The 16345-nt window shown below is 47.1% G+C and overlaps 1 protein-coding gene across 2 annotated transcripts in view; it reads right to left on the bottom strand.

The window, feature by feature from the left end:
- Positions 1-16345, bottom strand: part of n4bp3 (NEDD4 binding protein 3) — a 34761-nt gene that overhangs the window by 663 nt on the left and 17753 nt on the right. For both annotated transcript variants that reach the window (XM_085369568.1, XM_085369576.1), the window contains exons 2-9: positions 2954-3234; positions 2651-2822; positions 1809-2021; positions 1450-1571; positions 1083-1278; positions 916-1008; positions 569-820; positions 149-407 (exon numbers count right to left, since the gene is read on the bottom strand). In XM_085369568.1, the coding sequence (XP_085225694.1) occupies positions 149-407; positions 569-820; positions 916-1008; positions 1083-1278; positions 1450-1571; positions 1809-2021; positions 2651-2822; positions 2954-3201 (1555 nt within the window). In that variant the 5' untranslated portion in view covers positions 3202-3234. The remainder of the gene's footprint in view (positions 1-148; positions 408-568; positions 821-915; positions 1009-1082; positions 1279-1449; positions 1572-1808; positions 2022-2650; positions 2823-2953; positions 3235-16345) is intronic.

The raw sequence follows: 16345 nt of genomic DNA, 5'->3' as shown, positions 1-16345 counted from the left end.
AATAAGCCAATCATCTGTCGGAGACGACTCGCTTAGTTTAATTTTAAAAACACATCTGTGGCCTACAAACACTGTGGTGTGAAACAGCTGCTGTGCCCAAAAGTGCAACTAACCCAAATATATGAAGACATGAGAGATGTAACTCTACCTATCGCCCGAGCAGATGGATTCTCTTCAGCTTCTTTTTCGTCTTCGTGTGCGGCCTGAGAAGGTCGTCTGTGACGCTGTGTCCCCTGCAGGACAAGCTTTAAAGCATCTATCTGGCGTTCCCTGTTGCGCAGCTCTGTTCGCGTCTCCCTGAGCTCTGTCTTCACCTGGAAGATCTCACTCAGCTTCTGAGTTACCTCTGCCTGGGAGTCCCTCAGCTGCTGCTTCAACAAGGAGATCTCCCCCGACTTCTGGCAAACCTGAGAGGGAGAGAGTCAAAGGGAAATGAAGGAGGCTAGGGGTCGCCACGATTCAAAAAGGACAAACAAGGAATCCAGATATCTTGTCTCTTCCCTGTAGTTACTTTTATGTGCTTCTCCCTGCCATGAGCTGTGACTGCCCTGGCCTTCCACGGCCTCACCTCCCATTGTGTCTCCTCCAGAGTCGGACTGGTTTGCCTGGGCACTGCTCCAGCCTCCCGGCACATTTCCTTTCTCATACCGTCGAGCTCCTCTTGCAGCTGGTTCTTCTCCTGCTGGACCTTAAACAGCTGCAACTGCAGGCTGCGCTGGGAACGCTGGGCATGCTGGGAAACCTGACGCAGTTTAGCAGCATACAGGCGCTTCAGCTCCTCCACCTCCTTCTCCCACAGACGCTGCTTCCCTTCAAACACCTGAATGCGGTGGAGGAGATGAAAAGGTCAGATGTTAAAGGGTGATGAAGACGGGTGCGTAGACTGATTCTGAAGAAGAAGATGATTAGAGTCACCTGTGCGATGGCGCCCTCGCTCTCATCCAGGTTTCTCTTCATTTGCTTGAGTTCATGCTCTTTCTCCACCAGGCGCTCCTCCAGATCCCGCACCTGGAAAAGACAACAGCATGAAGCATTTAGGAATCTTTAAATCACACCCACCACTCATCCCCCCCAGCACTCACCACCTCCTCCACAGACAGGGAGAGCGTCCATTCATAAGGAGGTGGAGCCTCCGCGCTATATGGAGCAATACGGCTCAGAGTAGCCATGCTTCGACATGCCATCTCCCCAATAGGCACGCCCCCTGACCCCACAGCCTTCATTCCCAGAGAGGTGCGGTCCAGGGAGCCGATGGTATTGATGTGGCCCATAGATGCACTATTTAAAAAAAATAAAATAAAATAAAAAGAAGAAGAAAAGAATCCACAAAGGCCATTAAAATCTCTTCTATTATCACAACCCACACAGTCATTAACCATAAAAAAAAATCAAATATAGCAACACTGCTTTTCAGCTCAAAGTATAGTTAAGACTAATACTGCAGCAGACCTGATGTGAGACAGGTGTGGGCGGAAGGGAGGTCGGTACGGCGGCAGGCTGCTCATGGAGTTATGGCCCGAGTCTGACAAGTTGTCATCTTCCTGGCCCATCCCACACACCGAGGAGAGGGCCTACACAGTCATAATTATACAGCTGTTCATCAGTGTAGCATTAATGAGCTGAAAAAAGTTTAATTTTAGCCATAAATAATGGATGGAAATGAATTTTATAATAAGTCGCGCATAGTTAATTGTTGTGCACCTATGATCTCGCTCCCCCGGCTCGCAACTCGCAGCTTTCCGCCAAGATTAACAAAGGTAAACGAGATAATAATAACAGGATGGATGAAGGTTGTAGCGTTAGCTCACCTTGTTGCCGGCTGACGTCGGTCCTCCGTGACGTGACGGTGAGGAAGAAGAAGACGAGGTGGAGACGGCTTTGGGAACATGGCCGTACGCTCTGTGCAAGCCGTTAGAGAGGCCATGATCCACGTCCTCTGATTTGGAAGACGGGTAGAGGTTTTGCATTGAGCTAAAATTCTTGGGGGTCACAGGCTTAAAGGCCGAAGACCTCAAACGTGCCTAAAGGAGAGGAAGCAAGATAGTAGCGAGAGGTGGCAAGGCTACGAAACATGAATCACGATGTCTCTTTTAAAGCGTTGATTAATTCAAGCAGGGAAATAAAGGTGATATTTGATTGGTGCAATAAATTCAGAGCAGGTTGTCAATCTGTGCCAGTGAGGTGGAAGATGTTTACAGCTAGGTGACAACGCCATGGGGGTATTTCAGCATGCTGCCAGTGATGTATAAATGTGATATGGATCAATTTACCACAGCCCTAGAAGTATTTCACTGACTGTAAATCATTTCTAAAAAGGAAACAATGGGAAGTCATTCATCTGCATTTGTGCAGATCTGTGCAGATCTGTGCAGAACGCCTCATATTGACTGTTGTATTGACCGTTGTAGAGAATGCTATAGGTAGTTTTACTCAAATTACTCAAAATATTGAGTTTTTTCTTATATTTACTGAGTCTCCTTGGTCATGAAGTTAACATTTTTACTCTTACATTTAAAGTTTTAGTTGTATTTTGCAGCCATGTAATAAACTTGCTGAAAATGAGAATATCCTCCTTTGAGTTTCTTTGATACATCAAGAAATAAAACTTCTGAACGGATCTATTCGCAGTACTTTAAAGAAACATATTCACCTTTTCGTTCTTGCCCGCGCTTGGCAGTGAGTTCTTTGTAAGATCTACCTCAGTGCCATCCTTATGGTAAACCTTAGCATAAACGTTATCCTCCTCCCGTGCACTGACAGCGCTGAGGCCCGGGATAATATCCTTCTTGCCGTCGTTGCTCGGGCTCGCTTTAGGCTCTTTTCTGTTTGGAAGCAAAGTAAGCCTGCTTAGGTCAAGTTCTATCATTTTTATACCACCTTGCAGACTTTTTCACCTTCAAAAACCTGATGTTTCGAATTCCTACGAGGGAACTTTTTCCTCATCAGAACCCACCTGTTGATGTTGAGGTAGTTGAGCAGCTCTCTCTGGGTGAAGCCTTTCTTCAAGAGCCCGTTGCTGTGTTTCGGTCTCACCTGGGGCACTGCTCGGTTGCCTTTAGTCGGAGAAACATCCGGCCTCTCCACCAGACTGCCTACACTTCCCATGCCGCAACGCGGGGACAGGGGCGGGGCTGGGCAGGGGTCGCGGAAGTTTTTGCTGGGGCCACGAGTCAAAGGAAGAGTCTGGACCGAGGTTGCCATTGATTACAGGTCACAGTGGGGAGAGAAGGTGCTCTGTAAAAAAGAGAAAAACAAAGAATTAGTTAATTTGATGTTTGTCCATAGCGTTTTCACTGTGGCCTCAAATGCTTTGTTGACCTAGAGTGTCAGAGTTTTGTCATTCTTTAGTAAATAAACTGATCACAAATATTGCTAGTGGTAAATTTTATACATGTCAAACTATAGAAAAGGAGTCTGTGACTGTGGTAGCAGCTCTGCAGAGCTGCAAAGTCGAGCTTCCACTGTTATGCCAATAGGCTGATGTTTACCACCAGCACTGTAGAAGGCATGCATTTACAAGGCATCTTTTGCATTGCGATGCAAATGCATGCAAACCAAAACACTGGGAGTAAATAGGAAGTAGAGGTCAGAGAATGAGTCACTGGATTAATACAATGGAAACCGCAGGGGTGGCTGTAGCTCAGGGGGCAGAGCAGGTCGGAAGGTTGGTGGTTTGATTCCTGGCTTCCCCTTGTCTGCATGCCAAATATCCTTGGGCAAGATACTAACCTAAAATACTAAAATTGCTCTCTGATGCATCCAATGTGCTTGTGCAAATGGGTGAAGGCACAAGTTGTGTAAAGCGCTTTGAGTGCTCAGAAGAGTAGAAAAGCGCAATATAAGAACCAGTCCATTTACCAAACCATGAATATCTGTATAACAACAGTTCCAACAAAGGGATGCTGAATGGTTCTCTTAAAAGCTAAAGCTATAACTGCCAATCACACAGGCACTGATACACTCATATACCATCAGAGATGCAAGCTTTAGAACAGAGCGATAACAAACCGGATGGTCCCTCTCTGTGTCTGGAGGTCATGACATCTATGTTTTCCAAAAGCAATTTCAAATTCCGGTTCTTCTGACCACATAACAGTTTTCTGCTTTTCCTATTTTAAATGAGCTTTGGCCCAGAGAAGAAGGCAGTGTTTCTGGATCACATTCACATACAGCTTCTTCTTGATAGAGCTTTAACCTATACTTGTGGATATAATTTCGATGATATCATGTACTGTTGATAATGACATATTCATGGTCTTTGCAATTTCATGTTGAGGAACATTATAATGAATTTGATAAACTATTTGTAGACCCAGTTTTGTGCAGACTTGTGAATACTCTTTTTATGCCCAGTCATGTTACTGAACTGCTGCCAGTTAACCTAATTAGTTATAAAAGTGTTCCTCCAGCTTTTTTCTTTTTAGTACCACTTGTTTTTCCATCTTTTAACTGCCCATGTTCCAATATTGGGGGGAATTGGGGTTGTAATAAATGTGCCAATCCATTTATAATGTCCTGACATATTTTACTGGAAAGATTCACATCCAGTATTTTTTTTAGATTTTCACTGTGGACCAAAATGTTGGAGCGACTGACACTGGCTTTTCTCCTTTGCTGAAATAAACCCCACCTCTTGCCCCTCTTACTACTGTTAGTGGATGTTAATCCTCTGAGGACGCGGTTGAGCTGACACGCGTTTCATCAGCTGTGTTTGTCTGTACCGACAGCTGTCCAACAGCACAGCTAGAACAACGCAGCCTCCCACTGCAGCCGAGCACAGCACCGCACTAGAAAACAAACTCGTAAAAGCTGAGCTCAATGCGCGTTAGACAACAGCAATGAAACCGAAATGATGTCAAAAGCGGGCAAATCCCCAAACGTGTTATCACGGTTATCTTTCTATCTCTGAGGCTTGAGTTATGTTTCCCCACAGGGAAAAGACCACAGGATTATGTGAAACGTGTACCCTGTCAGGGTAATGCTGTTTTCCTCTGAGGTCGGACAGCATATGTCCCATCGTAAGCCTGTTATGCAACTCTGATCCAGCTAGGTTACTACAACTCATTTCCTTAAAAAAGGCAGAGTGAGGTGCTTTTTGGTTGACAATGCACATTATGGAAAATCAAGTCCTGTGGCAGCTCATTTTCTTTGCAAATTTTCCTACCTTTCATGAAAGCCTGTCACACCGTGTGTTGTTTTATGACACTAGATTTACTGTTGGAAATACACTCATTTGCATTATCTGTTGCCAAAACGAAACAAGCTGTTAAATCACCAGAATACCCAAGTAAGAGGCCTGATTACTCTGTCAGCGTGTTCACCATACAGCCTCTCTCTCACTGCCGACATATCCGCTCCTTTCCTTCTTTTCAGCAACCTCATTAAGGATCACTATTGATTTCACCCTTTTGACCCTCTCTCTTCCCGTGCATAAACACCCCCAGCAGCCATAAAACGTTCTCGAGACCATAAAACATGCAAGTACGCCGCAGCCTTTCCGACTATAAACAGGACCCGAGGGAGGAGGGGGTTCCCTTCATGTTCAGCCAACTGATGTGGCACCTAAAGAACAGTTAGACTTCAAAGAGGCCATATAGGGACCTTTTACTTGTTTTAGCCCATTTACTACCAATCTCGAATACTTAGCATCGGTCCTGACCACACTTACTTGTCAGCAACTAGTTCTATTTACATTATACATTAACAGACAGCCTGGGTGGAGGGGGGTGATAAATTTGCCTTCTTTGTGCAATTTGTCACTATTTGAGACGCAGCTGCCAAAAAACACTCTAAGGTAAAAGTATGCCAGCATGAGACTGAACCTGACAGAGTAAGCTTCTCTAAGAGAAGTGTGGGTATTTGATTATTTCTCTCCCAGGATGCTGCTTAGCAGGTGACTCATAAATCTCACAAGAGTCCCTAAAAGCATTGTAAAATTAGAGTTTTCTTGCTCCTACTGAAGCCTGCGTTAGTAAGAGCAATAATGGGAAAATGAGCAAAGACTAGTCAGTGGAACTGACTGCTAATAAGCAGCACATTTCCAGTTATGCAACAGCAAAATGCCATCAAAGTCAACACTATGTGCATTACTATGTGCATTACTTAGCAGGCACAAGCATGAAGAAACAGCCTGTACTTATTAAAGAGAAACTGCATGTGCAATTTCCATTTATAATGTTGTGTTGCTTAACAATTTAAATGAATCTTGAAATTAGAAAAAAAAGTCAGCGTGCCAGGCAGGAATATATTGGAGATCAGACCTAGGATCATCCCAGCTGATGACTGGGCCTTCCAGCTGTCGATTCACGCACGTGACATACTCGCATCCTTATTTTATTCTTACTTTCTACCACATTTGAGAACAGACACCCACAGTGGCACTCCGGCATTTCCTCTCGCTTCTAATACAATCCACATTTATCAAGTGTTTTGCACTGCTGGCCTCGACAGTTATGGCAATTATGCAAATGGTTAAAATGGGCAGAGAGAGCTGTGCAAAGGCAGCTCCAGCCCACTCCATTTGGGGCTCTCAGCCAGGCCCAGATCAGAGCAGACCAAGCTACTCATGTTTATATTCATGAGATACTACCCCCCCCCCCCCGAAAAGTTAAAAAACAAAACAAAATTTCCACTAAAACATCCGCTTCCTAATAAGCCGATATAACATGCTGAGCTCAGGCTGAGGAAAGAAACCCGATAATCACTGATAACTAATATCAGACGCTTTGTTAACAAGTCTGCTTCTCTGCTGCTGTCCATCTGAGACCTGGGTCAGAGAGTGACATGAACTATGTGTGTGAGCCTAAATGAGTGTGTGTGTTTGACACCAAATGAATAAATCATGAGTGTGCCAAACCTAATGGGCACTGGTCAAGGTCTGACTCAGTATTTTTAGCCCGACTACTTTACTCGGCACGTGCCTTCTATCTACCAAATATACGAGAGCCCAATCGATTCTTGATGGGAAGCCGAGCTCGGGGTGAGGGGGTGGGCGAGGCAATGCTATTCCTTTTGGGTAGATAAGAGGATAAAAATCCTTTCAGCAGGCAACCACAAGTCTTGAAGGACGGAAGAAATCTTGCATCCAGTTGTTTTCCATAATTGCTTTCTAGTTTATGGGCCCGAGTAAACTGGGAGACAAGGCCAGATTTACAGCCCAGACCCGACTAGCCAAAGGGCCCTGAAATGCAACACTCCCCCTTAAATCGCACACGTGCGTGCGTGCACATCAAAGCAGCACCTTCAACCAGCCTTGAACAGTTATAGTCCGATTCAAAGTAGTCTGCTCTTGATTCATGCTTCCTTTAAAGCAGCGATCAGCTTTTTTTAAACCTTTTTTTTAATTCAAGCCTTGTGAAGATAACAGATGCTTCTTATGCTTTACACTTTCACATGCACACGCATTCTTCTGATGTGTTTCTTTGCAAGAGATGCACAGGGGCTATGTTTTGCTAGCACCACTTGTCAACTTTGTTGTACAGAGCTGACCATCACGTCCTGTCTTCAAACAACACCATAATTGCAATTTCCAAAATTAGAAAATATTTGTCAGGAAACACATACTTCACACATCTTGCTAAACGAAAAAAAAACCCTGCATGTGCCTTTCTCCGTGTCCTCTAGAAAACCATACCCTTACCACTTTACTGCAGTCACAAAGAAAACAAAACACGCCTTGAAGAAGAGCACTTCAAGGACGATCCCTCCTGAGATCTTGTAATCAGACCTCCTGTATGCTTTTCAATGAAATGCTCGAGTTTGAAGAGGGAACATTTCAAACCCTTACAACGGGTCTCCGACAGAGGAGAGAGTCGCGGTGCAGCCAAATTCCAAAGATGCTTAGCAGAACACAAGCTCGGGCTCGTCAGTGTTTGATGCACTAAAGGCTCACTCCCACGGACATTCACTCACACTTGTGTGTGCGCCGGTCACTCAGCGCACTCCCGAAAAAAAAGAAAAGAAAGAAAGGCATGTGCACAACTCGCAGATCCTCTGCCCTCTTCCCTCGACACTCACTCTCTCGCTCCCCTGCTCACCATCAAAGTTTGTTTACATTTGTGGGGTAAGTTTTACAGGTTACATCTAAAACTCCCACACAGCACGCACTCTCTGTTTCATTATATAAGCTCTATCAAAGCTGCACTCGCTAGATTTTCTGTCAGTTGTGGAAAATGCAGCTGCTACCATTAGGCCGAGTTCTTTTATTCTACAGAGAATTCTGCAACTATATTTAACACCTACTCTGTCAGCCTGTCCTGAGGGACACTTCCCATCAAAAAATAAGGCTGTGACAGCATCTTGTGGTAGTCATAATGCACAGTGCAAACACCTTATAGGAGCTGCTGAGCACGGTGGTGGAGATGTGATTATTTGGGCTCGTTTTGCAGCCACAGGACCCGGGCACCTTGCAGTTGTTGAACTGACCATGAATGCCTCTGTATACCAAAGCATTCTGAAGTCTGACAGCTGAAGCTTGACTAAAATTGGGTCATGGTACAGGATAGTGATCCAGGCATGGCAGCAGATCTACAACAGAATGACTGAAAAAGAGAGTGTCGCAAAGGCCCAGCCAAAAGTCCAGTGTTCAACCTGCCTGAAATGCTGTGGTGGGACCTTCAGAGAGCGGTGCACAAATAAATTCCTGCACATGATAATAAACTGAAACAACATCCGAAAGAAGAGTGAGAGACTGATAAAGTCACACATTAAACGATTACTTCAAGTTAATGCTGCTAACGGTGATTTTTCAAGCTAATGAGTCACGGCGTTTACTTAAGGATATACCTTGATATACCCACCACACTGGTCACTTTGCATATGGCCAGCAACGTCATCGTTACAAAAATCAAGAGGTGCACTTTGTCCTACGGTGCCGTTCGGCAGGCAGCGCACACCAGATGTAACAGAGTCCTGGGTGAATTTCCAGCACAAGCTCTATTCTTGTGTTAGTTATTCACTTAATTATAAATTGTTTAAATAATTACTGTAATATACAGTAATTATTAATGTCCTACGTTAAAAACAGAGTTTAAGATGGAACTGATGTAAGTGAATGTGAGTCTTGTTTTATATGAGGGTGCTTTGAGAGTCTAAATGTGTCAGCAGCAGGAGCAGCAGCAGTGTGGTAAGCTGTGCCTGAGGCCGATAGGGAAGGTACCTTATACTACACGTGAAGCAAAGAAGAGCTCCGCTCTGTGATTGACTGTTACATGCTAGCCTGTAATGAGTGAGTGTGAGAGTGTCTCTCTGGCTTTGGGGCATGACAGCACAGGAGTGCTACGCAGCAGTCTCTAATTGTTAGCAGGTTATTCATTACAGACGGGGGATGTAGTTCCTCTCCACAGGCCCAGAGGCCATTCAGAAGAAACTAGACACTAAAGAGCAGGCTCATTAAATGTTATTTCTTCTGCGTCTCCGATGGTAGCTTTTATGTCATTTAGCATCTGTGAAGTCCAAACGGATGCAACTGGAAATGCCGCCTCAAGCACAAGTGCTTCTGGGTGATTCTTGTCTGTTTTCTAACTGAGGGACAGGGAGGGTGTCGCATGAAAGGTTAAACTTCATGTCACGAAACCCACGATGACAACTGGTCTGTCTGTGAAACATGGGCTATAATTTGCCTGATGATTGGACGTGGCACTGCCCAGTATTTGGTTTCACACTGCCCCTATTCATGATGAATACGCCAGAGGTTAACAGAGGTTGTTGAGGAGTACTTGGTGAGGGCTAGTTCTTTTAGGTTCAGCAGCTAACAAGATGGTGTATCGGTCAGGATACAGGAAGGAGGACAACAGGCTTCCACTTTGCTGGATTGTCACCGCCAGCTGTTTTATTGCCACCTAGATGCTCAGTGTTGCCAGCAGTCTGTAGTAACAAACAAGTTGCCATGAGTATATAAATATATACAGCAACAGCTTCACTAAGATAAATATAAAGGATTACATGAAATAAACCAACACATCCATCTGAATATACACATAACAGGACATATATAATTTGAACTACGCCAATCTTACATCTCTTGCTCCAAACACAGAAAGGACACAATTAAACACAGTGAGAATGTCATACATAGCCGAAACATCCACTCTAACTGTAAACAAAGGACTTTGGCGCCATCGTGTGGCCGAATAAAATTACTACATAATGGCGGCGGCCGGCGGCACATGCTTCGAGTCACGAGATGAAAAAATGCGGTGCTACAATGCGGTAGAATGTAACTAAAGCCGCGGCCAACATCAGAATCGGAAAATGAACATATTTAAGGAAACTTACTTCCAGTCATGAACTTAACACTCGGAGCATCACGTGAAGGATGGCAACCAGGAACACAGCTTACGAGGTAACAGAACTAACACAGAAAAAATCTCCTCTTCTCAAGTAGCATCGTGATACCCCCAACTTCTGCCTACGTCATTTCCTACGACTCCACCCCACACAATATTGCAGAACATAGACATAAAATCCCAGAGCCTTTTATACAGCCGCCCCCAAATGTGGTTACACATTTGCTCCCCGAAAAAAGGCTCCCTAATCAGTTGAGGGAGGCGACTTGCTATTCTGCTTAGTATCGCTGTCTTCCGATGGCACGGCAGGTAAAACTACCAACCGAGCAACTGGTCTGGTGTAAACACGTCCATTAACGTTCACATCAGCAGATCGGACAAGTCCATCATCACTACGATGAACCTTAATCACATGGCCTATTGGCCACAAGGCTCGAGGCAGCTGTGAATCTGCAACCATAATAACTGCCTTTTCCAGAAGTTCAGGAGGAGTTGACTGCCACTTCTGCCTTGCCTGTAAGCCAGGCAAGTATTCCCTGATGAATCTTGCCCAGAACTGATCAGCAAGAATCTGTGAGTGCCTCCAACGTCGCCGACTGAGGTTCTCTGTCTCAGAGTAGACCACCTGGGGTAGTGATCCATCAGGCCGCCCCATGAGGAGACTATTGGGTGTCACAGGGTCCACATCGGCTACGTCGGTGGAAACGTAGCCTAAGGGCTTTGCGTTAAGGATCAATTCAACCTCAAGCAGAACTGTACGGAGTACCTCCTCGTGAAGAGGTTGGGAACCCACACAGGTGCGCAGAGCTGTCTTCACTGAACGGATTTCCCTCTCCCATACACCTCCGAAATGTGGGGCTGCCGGGGGGTTGAACTGGAATCTGATCTTATGACGGGCGAGCCTCCCTTGCAATGTCTCTGACATGTTGGCAAAGGCTTCTCTGAGTTCTCGTTCTCCCCCTTTGAAATTGGTCCCACAGTCAGACCATAACTCTGCCGGTGTCCCTCTTCTGGCTATGAATCGCCTCAGGGCCATGAGGAACGCATCCGCGTCTAAGCTACTTAGGAGATCAAGATGTACCGCCCTCGTCGTCATACACTTGAAAATGATTCCCCAGCGTTTCTCATGACGTCTTCCTACCTTCACAAACATAGGCCCGAAACAGTCAACACCGGTTGAGTAAAAGGCTGGTTTGTACAGTCTAAGCCGAGCAGCTGGAAGGTCAGCCATCTTGGGAACAGAGGGTTGTGCCCACCTTCTAGGCGTCGCAACCGACCCCCTACTCTGATGAGGCCCACTGAGGTATCCAGTTCAGGTGCCAGGGTAAGCAAGCGGCTTCTGGATGAGACAGGTTTCCTTTCTGAAAGCAATCTGCACTCCTCAGGAAATGACTCCTGTTGAGCCTGCCGGAGAATGGCCTGTTCAGCATTCTGATAGTCCTCAGCCCTAGATGGCGCAGTCGAGAGTCCCTGACCACAAAGCTCTTTAACAGTAATATCCAAGAGCTCCTGCCAAGTCTTGCACGCCATTCCATCCTGACAGGTAGGTGTGGAGGTGATAGAGGTTCCACAGAAGACTGTTTTCCGGAGCTCAAGTTCGTCATTACTGGGCTCGGAGCTCGGGTTCTCTGGCCATGTGTCAGGACTGTTGAGCAGAAAGGGGGGTCCATTCGACCACCGATTAGGCACTTTGAGCTCGGCCAGAGCCTTCCCTCTCGTCAGGTCATCCGCTGGATTACTCTCTGAGTCTATGTAGCGCCAGGTACAGTGTTCCGTCAACTCCTGTATCTCAGCTACCCTGGCTCCTACAAAAACCTTGTAGCGGCAGGACTGTGAGCTCAACCAGGTAAGAACAGTGGTCGAATCAGACCACAGGACTGTTCTTTCAATCGCTGAGGTGAGTTCCTTATTCAGGGTACTGGCCAGCTGCGCTGCCAGCAAAGCTCCACAGAGCTCGAGGCGGGGAATAGAGAGAGCTCGTTTGGGGGCTACCCGGGAGCGAGCTAGGATGAAGGTGAGGTGAACTTGCCCATCCTGTTCTACAGTCCTCATATAGGACACCGCTCCATAAGCTTTCTCAGAAGCATCCCCAAAAATGTGCACCTCACGAATGGCCCCCTTTAAGTTAGCACTGGCAGGAACATAGGTACGTGGGAAGGTAAGGTGAGGTAAAAACTGAAGCTCCACCTCCCAGTCAGATCAAGCTTGCAGGAGGGTGGAGGGAAGATTCGAGTCGTCCCAACCATGCTTCTTATCCCATAACTGCCTGAGAAGGAGCTTGGCCCGAGTGGTGAAGGGTAACAGATAGCCCAAAGGGTCGTACTGTGAGGCTAGGACTCTATAGATGTTTCTGAGGGTTGGCACCTCATAGGACACGGGCCTGTGCTTATAACCCAAGGAGTCGGTATTCCAGTCCCAGCTGAGCCCGAGCGTGGTCTCTAGCGGGTTGGATTTGTCCTCGGCTAGCCACAGATCCAGACTCTGTGATCTAGCTTCTGGAGGCAAATGGCTCAGGACACTTGGATCATTACAAGCCCACTGACGTAGCTCGAAGCCAGCTGATTTCAGCAACTCTCTTAGCCGATCCACCAGATCTCTCGCTTCTTCCGGTGAGCCAACACTCTGTAGGCAGTTGTCTACGTAGAAACACCTCTCGATGGAGAATCTCAGGCTGTCGTCAGGCTGTGTGTGCTCCATCACGTGATGCTGCAGGGCGAAGGTGGCGCAGCAGGGGCTTGAAGTTGTCCCAAATGGCAGGACCTGCCACTCGAAGATTTTAGGGGGTTCATTCACCTTTAAGTCCCGCCAAAGGAACTTCAACAGGGGCCGGTCTTCAGGGAGGAGCAGTACCTGATGGAACATCCCCTTGATGTCTCCACTCACAGCTATGGGGTGTTCACGAAACCTGACCAGCACCCCCAGCAGGGAAGCTCCAAGAGTAGGGCCAGGCAACAGGAACTGGTTCAGGGACTGTCCAAGGTATTTATGGGAACAGTTAAACACCAGGCGATTCTTCCCGTTATGACTGACAAGATGATGCGGTATGTACCAGTTCTCCTTGGGCGAAGTCTCATACGTAACTTCCTTCACGGCTCCTGATTGGATCAGCTTCTGCATTTCTGCCCTGTAGGCATCAGCCCGACTGGGATCCTTTAACAGGCGCCTTTCTGTGCTTTGAAGCATGGGCATGACTGATTCCTTTGGTGCATTCAGTGGCGGCATCTGTGGGTGACGGAGTAGAGGTGTAGCATACCTGAAGACTCCATCGACCATCCTGTGAGTTGTTCTTGCCTCGAGCAGGGCCACAGCCTGCTGATCCTGTTTCGACCGAGTGACCTCTTTCTCGGATCGGTAAGGCACCACGTCCACCTGCCAGAGCCGCTCCACATGTTTGAGCAACTCGTCTGATTGGGCGGATGTATACAGGGATAGGACAGGCTGGGTCTGCCGCCCCATGAAAAGATTTGGCCCTTGAAGGGTCCAGCCAAGCCGGGTGTGGACTGCTGCTGGGCCTCCAGGTGGGCCGAGGCGGACTGGTTCTATGGGGGTGATCAGGTGTGGCTGGTCTGAACCAATGAGAAGCAGAGGCTTGGCTTCCTTCAGGGCAGGGACCGGGATCCCATGCAGGTATTTGTACTTCCTTCTCAGCTGGTCGATAGGATAAGTATGGTGAGCTAAGTTGAGACGATCAGCTGTAAACGCTCCATCAATCTTGTAGTAGGATCCGGGGTTGGTAGCAGCAGAGACGCTGAAGGATACGGTATGTCCATGAAGCATCTGAATATCTTGGCGGACGGTTCGTAATGGCAGGTCCTCCGGGATGCCTGCCAGACCAAGAGTCTTTGCAGCAGCAGGGAGCAGCATGGTCCTCTCTGAACCGTCATCAAGTATAGCATAGGTGTCTAGAGTCCGCTCTCCATGGCTCAAAAGCACAGGTACAATCTTCAGCATGACACGATTGCCAGCCCCATGGCGATCAAGGTAGAGTGAGCCCGAAGCCGAACTGGTTAGGCAGCTTTCCTCCTTTGCAGCCATGCCAGCGTTGTTTCCTTCTGTCCTGGCATTTACCTCGTGAAGAGCCAGCAGATGTTTACCCTGGCAGCGGCTGCAGGGTTTCTTTAGTGTGCACTGAGCAGCTAAATGAGTTCGGGCACAGCGCCAGCATCGTTTGTTGACCTGTATCCAGTCCTTTATTTCCTCTTTGGAGAGCTTGGCTACATCATCACATTGGATGAAATAGTGTTCTGTGCTCTCACAGTAGGCACAGTAGGCTTTGTTCTTAACCTTCCCTCTAGCTCGACTCTCCTTCACTGGTGAAAAAGTGTGTTCTGATGGCCCCTTTAGGTTATGTAGGACTGTCACGGTTTGTCGGCCTGGACGGGCCTCAGCCTTTACACTGGTCCTTTCTCTACTGCTTCTTACACCTGCTTGGCCGTCAAATCCTTGACACCAGGACTCCTGACGAAGCCATGCAGATAGGTCGTACAGAGTGTAGGAGCTCCCGGGCTGTTTAAACTGGTGTCGACGAAAATCAGCTCTCTGAACTTAACACTCGGAGCATCACGTGAAGGATGGCAACCAGGAACACAGCTTACGAGGTAACAGAACTAACACAGAAAAAATCTCCTCTTCTCAAGTAGCATCGCGATACCCCCAACTTCTGCCTACGTCATTTCCTACGACTCCACCCCACACAATATTGCAGAACATAGACATAAAATCCCAGAGCCTTTTATACAGAGGTTAAAGGTCATATTTTGTCATGGCTATAGATACATGCTACTGAGCAGTTAGCTGAGAGCAGACACAGACATTTCATTCTGCAATTTCCACGAAGCAAGTGTCGATGGATTTTAGGAACCCTCGTCTGTAAACCCTACTATTACTGCACATGTTCGTTCATTATACGCTAAGCGGAAGGAAGGAGGCCGGGGACTGGTGAGTGTCAGTACCACAGTCTTGGATGAGACAACAAAGATCCACGAATACATCAGGAAGATTACCTCAACCGACCGCGTGCTCAGTGAATACCTCAGGCAGCAAAAACCCAAGAAAGAGGAGGAAGGAGAGGAACCATCATGGAAGGATGGGAAGTGGCTAACATCCAGAAGTCCTACCAGTGGCTGGACAAAGCTGGACTGAAAGACAGCACAGACAGCACTAATCATGGCAGCACAGGAACAAGCTCTGAGCACAAGATCCATAGAGGCTGGGGTCTATCACACCAGGTAAGACCCCAGGTGCAGGCTGTGTAAAGATGCCCCTGAAACAATTCAGCATATAATAGCAGACTGCAAGATGCTAGCAGGCAGGGCATACATTGAACGCCATAACCAAGTGGCCGGCATAGTGTACAGAAACATCTGTGCCGAGCATGGCCTGGAAGTCCCCAGGTCAAAATGGGAGACGCCCCCTATGGTGGTGGAGAATGACCAAGCTAAGATCCTGTGGGACTTCCAGATACAGACGGACAAAATGGTGGTGGCTGACCAACCAGACATAGTGGTGGTAGACGGCCGTGGTGATAGACGTAGTGATACCGAATGACAGCAACATCAGGAAGAAGGAACATGAGAAGCTGGAGAAGTACCAAGGGCTCAGAGAAGAGCTTAAGAAGTGTGGAAAGTGAAGATAACAGTGGTCCCAGTGGTAATCGGAGCACTAGGTGCGGTGGCTCCCAGGCTAGACGAGTGGCTCCAGCAGATCCCAGGAACAACATTCGAGATGTCTGTTCAGAAGAGTGCTGTCCTAGGAACAGCTAAGATACTGTGCAGGACCCTCAACCTCACAGGCCTCTGGTAGAGGACCCGAGCTTGAAGGACAGACCACCCGCAGTGGCGAGAGGGGAATTATTTTTAATGATATCAGTGGCTGTTGTTTGATTTTAATTCATAAACTGTACCTATGGGGTCTGAAAAGCTGCAAAGCCAATGTGTCTATTAGCACCTGTGTTTTAAAAGGAGGCTCCTCTGCCTTAAAATTGAAGTTTGACTGTATAGAAACCTACAAGAAAGAAATTGTTAGAATCTCGCTTGATTTATGACCTCGGCAAACACTTT

Source organism: Diplotaxodon limnothrissa, linkage group LG2 (assembly GCF_057381915.1).
Source record: "Diplotaxodon limnothrissa isolate DT_005_m linkage group LG2, D_limnothrissa_male_GT1.1, whole genome shotgun sequence".
Taxonomy (NCBI): domain Eukaryota; kingdom Metazoa; phylum Chordata; class Actinopteri; order Cichliformes; family Cichlidae; genus Diplotaxodon; species Diplotaxodon limnothrissa.
This window is presented reverse-complemented; position numbering and strand designations above follow the sequence as displayed.